The 12,885-nt window shown below is 39.4% G+C and overlaps 1 protein-coding gene across 2 annotated transcripts in view; it reads right to left on the bottom strand.

Moving 5' to 3' along the window:
* Positions 1–6,019: 6,019 nt before the first annotated feature.
* The window catches only part of SAPCD1 (suppressor APC domain containing 1), a 26,949-nt gene continuing 20,083 nt past the window's right edge, over positions 6,020–12,885 (bottom strand). For both annotated transcript variants that reach the window (XM_072429726.1, XM_072429725.1), the window contains exons 5-7: positions 11,260–11,358; positions 8,079–8,162; positions 6,020–6,720 (exon numbers count right to left, since the gene is read on the bottom strand). In XM_072429726.1, the coding sequence (XP_072285827.1) occupies positions 6,616–6,720; positions 8,079–8,162; positions 11,260–11,358 (288 nt within the window). In that variant the 3' untranslated portion in view covers positions 6,020–6,615. The remainder of the gene's footprint in view (positions 6,721–8,078; positions 8,163–11,259; positions 11,359–12,885) is intronic.

Below are 12,885 nucleotides of genomic sequence, written 5' to 3' on the forward strand. Positions count from 1 at the left end.
CACCCCCCAAAAACTGGGATTTAGCTAATGAGGTAATGCCCTATAATGTTTATTTCTTTGTATCTGTTCTAATTAAATCCACCACAACCTATTCCAAGGTACAAAATACTTCTATGAACTTGCAAGGAAACATTCTAAATGCAATGCATTCTATATTGTGCTGCAGTATGCACCACACGCCAGTGTATGCCGTAATATTGCAAACTGCACTAGGGCGCAGTACAATATTGAATTCTATGCATTGTGATTAAGCTCCCAATACACCAAATATCACACCTTTGCTGGAATGACAATTACTTTGTGCCCTTCATACTTCCCAACTTTATGAGATGAGAAATATGGACACCATATTGTACAAATTATGTGTGCAGATTGCTCACCCTGACACATCTCCAGCAACCCAGGTGACATAAAAAAATACACACAACGTATTTAAAGGTCTAACCCTCATTTACAACTTATTTTCTTTTTATTGGACTTTAAAATAAAGAGGCAAATACATTTAGAGGCTGCATAAAATATTAGGTAAAGTTGCACTCTTTGAATATAATACATTTAATTGACATACAGATATAGTCAATAAAATGCAAAGAAAATACTTATGTATGCAAATTACAGTGATTTAAAAATGGGCCAATCACACCCTGCAGCTGCACTGTTGTTAGTGCAATTTGCAAGGTATTTGCATACACAAGTGGTCCATAGCACTGGTTCATTGTAAATGAAAGGCAAAGCACTGACACATTGGGTTGTAGTAAAACATTGCAGGACAACCCTTAGTGTCAGGTGAATTAATTCAGGAAGATGATGAGAATGCCAGAAGCGGACTATCCCACACCTAATGGACTGGATCATCATGGAGGCACGATATTGACTCAGCAATCTGCCTTATCATGCCATGGAAAAAGAATGAATTGTAAACATATTTACCATCCATAGGATGGCACTCACTATGGTGGATTTATGATTGGCATATAATCTATGATCCCCAGCAGCTGCTGCATTGTGCAGGAGGTTGTCAGCTGTGTTTGCTGGCTGTGAGGTTTAAGATCTTCATCTACTACTAACACCTGAGTGACTTCTACCCCAGATCTAAGCACGTCAGGATCAGTGTAAGTATCATGGTCTGTGATTCCAACATGGCTAACAAGGTGTATTGCAGGGCCTGGGGGGCATTATGGTGACCTGTAGGCATGGCAGGCAGATGTGACATGCAGCACTTTTGGTGGGTAATCCTTACCCTGATTTATTGCAGTGGAGAAATGCCATCCAATACTGTGCTAGAACAGGGAAGAGATTTGATTGCTTTGTTGGCACAGTTGCATCCTTTCCTAGCCTGGGCTCCTATCTTATTCTTTAGGGGTCCATTGTTGCTGGGCCATCCCTCTATAGTATCACATATGGATCAGAATCAGCGCTGTTTCACTTTAAGAAAAGTTCTCTTGGTTAAGGGTCTGTGTAATTATCATCTGTATCACCCAGATGAATCAAATCCTAAAATTGTCAGCAGTTTCAATGATTCACCAACGATGTGATAATATTAAGTAAACATAATGTTTATTGTGAATTGTAAATTGCACTCTATTACTGTGCATTTTAAAGAATTCAGCAAAGCCATTATTCTAAAATGACTGAATAATGTAGCAGGTATCACATTTGTCTGTAGCACTGGGGTCCTGGATTTTATCTATATTAAGAATAATCTATGCCTTGCCTGGGATGAGTTTTATATTCAAATTTAATATATATTTATAGGCGAATTGACCAGTAAGGAGGCTTCCCTTGTGTTATTTAGGTTTCTATGACGTGGTTCTACGTGGTAGGGATATTAGATTGCAATTTCTTCTTATGATTATACCAGTTTTAAAATATATGGTTTCTCATGCTCTCTCTCTCTCTCTATCTATCTCTCTCTATATATATATCATATTGTTTTGGCTGAATCTGAGCTTTAACATTTTAAAGAGAAAAAACATACCCAAAGCAGAACCTTCAAAAGATGGATCTACCACCAGATTCTGGGAAGAATTTTCACATTTGATGCTTACCTGTGTGTTGGATGCCTGCGTTCCTCATTGCAGGCTATGGTTCCTTCCAGTGACCCCCCCCACATGCTGCATTCTGTAGTAGGACCACCATCAGAAACTTCCTATGCATGTCCTATATTATGATTTTTTATATATATATATATATATATATATATTTTTTTTTTTTTTTTAAAGGTGTGATTCACATGAACAACTGGCTGTCTGCCTTCACCCCACCAAGCACTTACCCAACCCTGTGCTCTCCTTCAAGGGGTAAACTAAATCTGGCCTTGCCACTATGCTAGCTAGTTATAAAGTAGGCACCCTGTAACGGTGACCACAGCGTCTGTGTGAATCACACCTAATCCAGTGACCCGGTATGTGTTAGTCCATTACAAATGTTCCCCCTCTCATTACCAATATCTCATATCCCTTACCAATGCCCCATAACTGTGCAGAAATGTTTACTTTGGGGAACAAAAAAAATGTAACTATGTTGCCCACATGTGTCATTGTAGTCACACGGATGACAGACTGGACTGTCATGGAGAAAGCGGACTGGATCCTGCAGCAAGCGGACAGCTTGGACCCAGAGGTGAGCTGTCCCCACCTTCTCCATTGTTAATATTCATGGACTATATTTTAGGGTAAGTAAGAGAGAAAGCAGGCTTTTTTAGTCCTGCTTTCTCTCATTCTCCCCTTAAAATATAGTCCAATTGTTGGACAAAAAGGCTTTAGCACTTACACCAATTGATTGGGATAATACACTACTAGTGTTAATAGATGTATGGCTAGCCATATATAAAACATCATTGTTATTATTAATGGGCTGATTGTTTTGGCACAGAATTAATTTTATCACTACAGATATAAATAATATTGTGACTTCTGGGTATACTAAATACAATTCCATGCACATTGAAAGTACCCTAAACTTTGGGATGCAATGAGGTTTTCTCATTAGCACTTTTCACATTTAGACATTTCTACAGTCTGTGGTTTGCTATAGATGGACAGTGATAAATTTGTTCTCCGCACGTAGCTACTGTCTGTCATATGGTTACTGCACCATCCATACTGGAAGCCAGAGGGTTTATACATTCTGCCCTGTACTGCTGAAATATCACGGAAGTAAACCTAATATAAGTTTTGGGGTTGGCTGTGTTTAGGACCAAGGCTGTGACACACATTAGGTTTTCGTCGTTGGAAAGGATCTTTCACAATCCCAAAGACAAAAGTCTGAAAGTTGCATAAACGAGTGCTGTACATACAGCATTGTTCTGCTCTATATTGAGGGGAGGGGAGGAAGCAAGTGGCACCCCGCTGTGTTCTCTCACTGTCACTTATATTGTGGTTGTTCGTCGTTTGTGCATCAGCCAGAACGGATGAACCACATCGTAAGAGCTCTGTACACACAGATTCTCATGCAATACCAGCCCCAAGGAGATAATTGGACAAGAATCATCTGACGTGTGTATGTAGCCCTAGGTACAATACAATGTGCCTGTGTATTTCAGGGACATTTATTTAAAGCAGCCTTTCTTAACCTTTTTTAACATAGGGGAACCCCTTAAAATAACTTACAGGTCTTCAAGGAACACCTTCTATAATTACTATATACACAGATCACAGTATTTTAGTATGGTGGTCAGTGGGAAGAATTCCTCTTACATCCCTGACCATTGGAAAAAATGTCACTCTTACAGATCAACAAAATTGCTTTTTGCTTTTGCCAAAGCAACCTCGGGAGGAATCCTAAATTGGAGGGACATTTCCAACTTACTCAAGAACTATCATGGTGGTTGGTGAATGGCTGACAACCTCCGATCAAAAGCGCCTCTTTGAACTCTCTTATGTTTTAATGATAGATCACAGGGGAGGAGGGGATCAATCAGCAGTTGTGAACACTGACATTAAAAAAGCATCCTTGTGACCCCACTACCCATACCCCCAGAGGACCTTGAGTTTTGTTTCTGTTTTGGGCCTAGAAAGTAGGGTAAAATCTGCAGCCACAAGTAATATATCCTTCATGATGTTTGTGTTGTCTGTTGTTTTTTTTTTTTGTTTTTTTTATTTCTATCAACCTTTTTCCTTTTCTTTGGTCCAGCCTTATTCGTGCCCTTTGGATCACTAAATAAGTGTGCTTTTTCCTATTATATGAATAGTTGATGAACTGTTTATGCATGGTTATTTCATACGAGCAGACATCGGCCTATCCTCCAAAGAACCAGAACCTTGTTCAATGTGTCAATTTACTGCATTGTGTATGCACCTTTATGGTATGATTTTTATATAACACTTCTTCACCTCTGTGGCAGGTCTCCATAGATAAGAACAATCACTACAGGCTGGGCCCTGATAATCTGGATGACACCCTGGAATATAAACCTGAGTCATGTGACCTTGATGCTTCAGCCCATGAAGAGCAAAGTTGTGCCCCTGGTGTATCAGAATGAGCCACTGGTTGCATAGGTTGTAATCTCAGACTGTACTGAACCTGGAGATCGTATATATCCTCATTATCCAATATCACTGGAAGGTTCTTGGTTTGGAACTTGAAGTAAAAGATTTGTTTTGCATCATTGGCAATTTCTTCCTTGCTTACATACTCTAAAGCAATGGTCCCCACCCGTTTGGACCTTACGAATCACTAAATTTACGGACGGAGCCATGTGTCACTTAAAAGGGAAGAAACTTCCGCCAGAGTGACGTCATGATGCGAGAACCCATCCCGTCTCTGAGATGGGATTAGATACACATTGCATGGATTGTTTTGGTAGCCCACACATTACACAGCTTTGATATAGGGGATTGTACAGAGAATATCCAATCAGACGGTAAGATATAAAGCCATCCTAAATCACAACTTTAAAATGAAGGTTCTAAAACCAATTATTTTCCTCTTTAACCTCATCCGAACTGATGAGCAATGTGTCTTGTGATTCTATCATTGCTTCATCATAGCAGGATGAACCAGTATAAGAAAACATAATGAGTACATGGAGGGATACAAAGACAATTTCGTATTACATGAGTGGCACACCCTTTGTTTATTTGGGAGCTGTAGGTAAGCAAAGGGAGTGCCGTCAATTACAAGCAATTCCAATCATCATTGTCCTCCCATTCAAATCAATCAAATAAAACTGTTTTCTTAGGCTACGTACACACATCAGATGATTCTCATCCGAATATCGCTTCTGGGCTGGTATCAGATGAGAATCTGATGTGTGTACAGCACTCATCTGATGTCATTGATGGATCCATCCTGGCTGATCGACGAACGATTGTAATACAAGTGAAGGGGAGGCAGTGCAGCAGTGTGCCACTCCATAGTCCTCCCCATCTATAGAGCCGAACAGCGCTGTATGCACAGCGCTCATTCAGGCTTTGCGTTGAAAAGAATCATGAAAGATCCTTTCCAATGAGAATTTTTTAACTTGTGTATATGCGGCCTTAGCACAGCCATCTACCCATCTAGCAAGGAGGTGACAATTTCTAACCAGAGAAGACGAGGGCAAGACAAGTGTCCAACCTTCAACCAGCCAGGATCCTCTACAAGGTTTCAGTGTGTGTGTCTATGTATGTATCTTTATGTATGTGTGTGTGTGTGTGTGTATATATATATATATATATATATATATATATATATACACACACACACATAAATTGTGCAAACCTAGAATGGATTTCCTAAAAAATAATTTCCTCTTAGCTGGCAAATAGTTTCAATCTTGGATCAAATCCATTCTTTGCTTGTTCTCCTATGATAGTCTATCATCTCAGTCTTGCAGATATTTAATAAATCAGACCCATCGTATGTATAGCAGAGGTTCAATTGTGAACACCAAGCCCCTGCTTCCCTTCTACATAGGAGCAATGTCACCTGGCCAGTAATGGCCATCAAATGATGACTTCTATGGTAGCAGCAATCATTCCTTGGACATTTGGAGGGTGAAGGGGGGAATTATTCAGGGTGAATGCATGAAGCAGCATTTTAACCCTTCCAATAATTTTTATTTCTCAATACCAGGAAGACTGTTGACATAGGTGTATAGGTCCACTATAGGGAGTCTTAGAAACTCAAGATCATTGGTCAATAAAGGCATTTGCTTTAATGAGTGTCTCATTGAGGTAATGCCCAGCAAGTGTTCATACAGCATGGACGTAAGCCTAGGAGTAATACTCCATACAGGCCTGTTATTGTGGTCACCGGCATAGGAAAGCCAAGTTATGTGTGAGCTTCACACTGTGCAGAGGTGTAAACTTCACACGTCCATAACACAACAGAAAGTCCCGATGGGCTCAGCAAAGCTTTGCACATATCCGGCCATAGATGCCATCTATAAGCTTTGTATGGGGATTTGGTGATGCTTGGAGGTTTCTGGAATAGCCCGGCAGTAGCACACATGTAAAATTGGAAGACTGAGGGCCACCTATGCCTCTGACTTTCTGGTTTTTATATAACTATACAGTGCATAATGTGCCCAGTTGGTTCATCCATTCCAACAATTCCCACAGATTCAAGATTTCTCTGACAAATAAGGTTTCATGCCTTGACGTCTCCATTGGATGTGGCAACCAAGTGGCGTTAGATGAATGTGGCTCTGTGTACATGGCGCTCCTCCAGTTCTCTGTATAATGCTTCATTCTCTCTCTGCAGCTTCCACATTCTCTCATTCTGTGCCGATACCTCCTGGAAAAACATAGAGATTAGGTCAGTGGTTCCACAGCTGTCAACCCTGCTTGGAAAATTGTCACTGTAGGAATTTGTCAAAAGGGTTGGCCTGGGACAGGGAAGCTCCGGGTACCAAGGACATGAACTCCTGTGGTCGGTGCAGTCCTTCTCTTACTACAAACAGCAACTGACCAACGTTCTATACATCCACCAGCAATAAAATAAAGCACACAAAACCTATAGTGCCAATCTATTAAAATATACAGTATATGCACTATACTGTGTGGGTACTATAAGGATCTTTATTTTCACATACATTTTATAATTTTGCTAAAGACGAAGAGGAATTTTTGTTCAAAAGAAATGCAGAACTATAACCTGTGGGTATTTTATGGCCATGAATCTACAGTGCTGCCTCCCTCAATGAACAATGGAAAAAAAGTAAAGTGATCTTGACCGGCCCATGGCCCAAAAAACCTTGGCAGCCTATTTGATGCCATCACAGGGGTAACAATAGGATTGTTTTACGGTTAGGTAGGTTAGGTAATAAATTTAAAAAAATAGGATTGGGATATACCTATACACGTGGCTGCCATTAAAGGAGGACAAGAGGTACTTCTGTACCAAAGCCCGATCAAAAGAATTTGACTTTTACAATGCTGTAGTTTTTAAACATCAAGAAGGAGGGCTCAGGAAGTTTACAGAATATTATTATTACCCAGAATTTATACAGAACGGACATATTACACAGCGCTGTGCAAAGTCCATAGTCATGTTACTAGCTGTCACAATCTAATGTCCCTACCATAGTCATATGTCATTAATACAGTCTAATGACAATGTTGGGGGAAGCCATTTAACCTAACTGCATGTTTTTGGAATGTTGTAAAAAAAAATGGAGTACCCGGAGGACACCCACGCAAACACGGGGAGCACCTGAAAACTCCATGCAGATAGAGTCCTGGCCGAGATTTGAACCTTGGACCTAATGCTGTAAAGGTGAGATAACCACCAACCTCTGAGCTATGGGACTGCCCTTTATACCTAGAATGGGGCCAAGAAAATTTCTGGGTATACAGAGGGGCTTGGAAAAACCAAAATGTAATGTATACAGTGGTTTAAGCAGGCTGTTGTGTTTCTATTTCTATTCTGCCCTTTTTGAATCCTTACCGTGCAGCATAAGGGATGATGCACCATAGAGAATCATGTGACAAAAAGATACCATCCCTCCAACTATTAGTAGAATGGTGAATCCGAGTGAAAAATTTCATTTATAAAACTGGTAACTAAAATCATTTTAACTAAATCAGAGTTCAAGTGCAATTTTCCTAATGTAATCACGACCTATTTTACTGACATCCTCATATACTACTCACCCGTGTCAGCAGCTGGTTTTGATACCGCAGTGAAGCGATGGTATCGGAGTTTTTAGTGCTGTATGGGGACTGACGCCGATGGACCTTAATGCATAAAGAAGAAGTATCAAGAAATAGATAGAGGACATACATGCTACAGTACCAAAATTTATATTTTTACAAATAATACTCAATATTCTATAGTAATATTATGTAGTATTATTATAGAGTATATAATGCTCACTTTGTCCAATGGTCACACCTATATTCACAAAGCTAACATACATGCAGCTTTAATGATTACTACTGACTGCAAATGTTACCAACACTTAATAAGTTATGATAAAGAATAAAAACATTTAAATAAAGTTTCCCTATTCTTCCACCTCATTCCACCCCTACACTCTCATAAACAAACCCACCCCTCCAAAGGTAAGTATAATCCAAGATCCAGGCACTGAGTCAGTGGAATGAGTACATCTTTGCTGCCTGCACTGTGCAGCCCCATTCACTTCTATAGGCTATATTCCAACATGGTGGATGAGAATGGATGACATCCCATTCCTTGCTTGGATCTTGGTCAGTGGATGGGATGAAAAGAGAAATGGCTACTTCACTTAATGGGCCTAATTTATTAAAGCTCTCTAAGGCTGGAGAGGATACACTTGAATCAGTGAAGCTGGGTGATCCAGCAAATCTGGAATGGATTTCAAAGTCCTTTGCTATTTGTTATGGAAAAGATTCAGTTCAGGTTTGCTGTATCACCCAGCTTCACTAATGGAAGTGTATCCTCTCCAGCCTTGGAGGGCTTTAACCACCTGGGCCTTTCACTGATGTCTAGATTTCTGTACCAAAAGCGGTACACTGTTTTTCATGGAATTTTTTTTTTTAATTGTAGACCTGTAACTTACAGAAATATGTCCGAACAAGGGTCTAGTAGATATCATGAATATAAAAAAAAGTTTGAAACACACAATCATGTAAAAAAAAAAAAAAAATTTACTTTTAATAAAATTAAATAAAAAACAAAAAATCAGCTTAAACAAGAATACATAAATAAATCAACAATACTGAAAATGCAATACTTCGGTATACTGTATAGTAATATATTTTTCTAAAACACCTCCCTAGTGTGGTAAATTTTAAAACAGAGTCCAACGTCACATAACTATAGACAAAACCACATAAATTTATTTTGTATTATTTTGTATTGGATTGGATACAGGACTTTGTATTGAATCCAATACAAAATATTTGAATATCGACGGGCGCATGCGCGGACATCATCAGGAATCGCCGAGGGACGCGTACGCGAACGCCGGGTGTTCTAATTTTTTCCGAACTTCCGTACTTCCATGCAAAAAGTGGTAAATTTTTTGCATGGAAATTTATTTTAGATTGTAGGCTATAATTTACCGAATTACTTAATAATTACTTATAATTCACGGAATTACCGCATAACTCACCTAAATATGTCCAAAATTTTATAAATTTAATAATAAAAATTTTTTTTATAAAACATAAAAAAAAAATCTTAAAAAAAAAAAATTGTGTATAATGTAATTGTACAGTAGCTTATATAATATATATAATACAATTATATATATATTACATAAAGATTTCTTTGTATTGGACTCAATACAGCTTTTTTGTATTGAGTTCAATACAAAGTGATTTGAATTTCCTGCCCCGCCTCCCGCCCGCACCGACGCATGCAGGGACGTCACCGGGAAACCCCGAAGATCGTCACTGCACATGCTGGGAGAAGAAGGAAGAGGACAGATGTGTCCGGAGGAGCTGCGGGGACAAGGTAAGTATTTTTTTTTCAGTTGTAATCCGATTGTCATACAATGTTGTACTACAATCGGATTGCAATGTCAGGCTTGTTTAAATTTTTAGTTTCCCCGACCTTGGTTCGGGGTAAACGATAGTAGCAAGTTTACTTACCCCGAACCAAGGTCGGGCTAACCGCCTGGGTGGTTAGTAAATCAGGCTCAATGTCTACATATTGTTCTGTCTCAGGTGTCACTATATGCATCTTCTGTCTGGACATAAAGATCCCCCTCTGTATTTACCACCCGGCAGTAAAGACTGGAAAAGAAACCCACTGCCACCTGGGATACTTGCGGTCACAAATCCCAGGAAGCTGTGGGCTGCTCTATCTGCACATGCCTGAGACCGCGCATTGCCTCATAAGGGGGCTTTCCTGAAGAGTAAAAAAAAAATGCATGCGCAATGAGATTGGTATTCATTTCATTTGGAGATGCATAACCTGATCTCACACCTGTGCAGTGCCAAATCAGGTTATGTGAGGAAGAACCTGGAAGAAAAAAGATGTCTGCTTTGGACAGAACCGGGAGTGCAGAAAGAAGAGGGAAGCTGACACAGCACGGGCATGACTGGGCTCAGCTTGCAGATGGACGGAGGGCTTTTTTTGGAGTGAACTTCACAAGACAAAACTGACATTCACCAAACTTTTTCTAGTGAAGAATCAATCTCTGCCACTAAAAACAAATTAGCCTGGAATGTTCTCCACCAAAGAGTTTGGTGAATGTCAGATGTGATGCATTATAAACAAAGCCTCCAAATCTTACTGCGTGACTACCAGACAAGCTCTGTCTGGAAATAATAGACTTTGTGTAGTTTATAATGATATCAAACATTATTATTCCTGAAAGGCAAAAGGGTTCAACCTTTTCAGAAATCAGGAGCTGTGTTTATTTATGGCTGGAAATAAGTGTCTTTTATGAATTTTGTTTTTACATGGTCTGTTTCATGGAACATATGACATTTGATAGGACTTATGTAAAACAATAGCGCACTACACTACAGGTACATGTGCTACTTTGGTAAATAGAATGATTTGTAATAGTTTATTATAAATATTTTTATTAATAATAAACAGGATTTATATAGCGCCATCATATTACACAGCTCTGTACAATATATAGGGGTTGCAAATGACAGACAGATACAAACAGTGACACAGGAGAAGAGAACCCTGCCCTGAAGAGCTTACAATCTAAGAGGAGATATTCATTTATTGAATTCCTATGTAATACATCCCAGTACTAGGTATTTCATACATAAGCTACTTTAAACTTTTAAAGACAGCCAGTTCCAGAAGAGCAGAACTGACTGAAATGGACGATGGACTAGGGGCTAAGGGATGGTTACCTAGGGGTTCAAGCATTTTTTTTACCTTATCTGGATAGGAAATGAGGTCATTCAAGAATTTGTTGACTTCCTGGATCTGTACCAAAAGAGCCGATCCCAGGAGAGGCGGTGGAGGAGCCTGATCCTAAGAAAAAATAAAATAAAATAAGATGTATATAGACACAATCCAATGGATAAAAACAATTGAAATACAGAATGTTTACACTTTATGAAAGAAATAATAACTTAGTGAATAACAACTGACAAGGAACAGTGCCAATGGAGTGGACCTATACCCTCAATGGTAATTATTGTTTATCTCCTCCCATGTAGAGTAATTATTAGTACTGAGATGTTACAATTGATTTTTTCTCCACCTCCCCATTCTCCTGCAGGTTACAATCTGCTTTATGGTTTCTGTAGAAGTGAAGGCAAGTGTTTAGGAAGAGCTGCTGACCGACTAGACGCTGGTCATGTGACCAGCGATTTACGGCAGATGACATGCAAAGATTTTAGCAGAAAGACTTTCCCAGGGTCATTATAGATTTTATTACCAGTGCATGTGGGTGGCCAGAGGGCTTTAATATTGGAATTTATGAAAACAGCTAACTGCAGATCTTAGAGATGTTTTACATTCCAGAGGATTTGTATTTTTGTTCACTCAGTCCTGAGACGTCAACATCACAGTCAGTCTGGTGACCTGACTTTTCTCTAATGCAATTAAGCAATACACTTAGGTCACAAGCGTGCCACCATCCTATAACAGGACACAGAAGGAGCAGAAGTCTTTCCATTCTCTTGCTTTATGTCAGAATAGGGGACACCTTCATATTCCCAAACACTGCTCCTCCATCTACCAGCCTAGGTGCTGCTACAAGGAATTAGAAGAACCCCAAGTCAAGCCAAAATTAGGTATTTACAATAGTAATATCAAAACAACTCAAATATTTCTATTCAATACATGAATGCATTTATTTGTGGTCTTTTTATTTATGCCCAGAATTAAGATTTAGGCAAATCTTGCAGCAAAAGTAATTATGAAATATATAAAAACCAGCAAAAGTAGATAGGAGATAATACTTGTCAGTTCACCCAGCCTCTGAGCCTCTTGAAATGACACCAGCAAAGTGTTCTCAAGATTCATTACTTGGAGCATGTCTGCACTTCCTGTATTGCACTGTTGTTCCATCTGCAGGGCTATAGCAGCTGGTGGGCAAAGTGACGCCACATGACGCAGGTATCCCCCAGTAGTGTGATAAATACTGAAGATCATTTGACCGGTGATTTTCTGCAAGGCAGTGAAGATTGGAAGAACAGGAAGCGGGGCGGAAAAATATTATCTCTCTACTTATACAGCAGCTTTCCTTTTGACAACAGTCGCTTTAAAGTAGTTGTTCTCTTTTGTGTTTATGTTATTATTAATTTACAGTATTTATGTAGCAGCAACATATTATGCAGAGCTGTACAAAGTCCATAGTGATGTTACTAGGCTGTCCTTCAAAGGGCTCACAATATAATGTCCCTACCATTGTCATATGTCTTTACTAGAGTCTAAGGTTTATTTTGGGGAGAAGCCAATTGCCTGCATTACCAAACTGCATGTTTTTGGATTGTGGGAGGAAACCGGAGTATTGGAGGAAACCCACACAAACACAGGGGGAACCTGAAAACC

This window comes from Pyxicephalus adspersus, chromosome Z, assembly GCF_032062135.1.
Source record: "Pyxicephalus adspersus chromosome Z, UCB_Pads_2.0, whole genome shotgun sequence".
In the NCBI taxonomy this organism is placed as follows: Eukaryota; Metazoa; Chordata; class Amphibia; order Anura; family Pyxicephalidae; genus Pyxicephalus; species Pyxicephalus adspersus.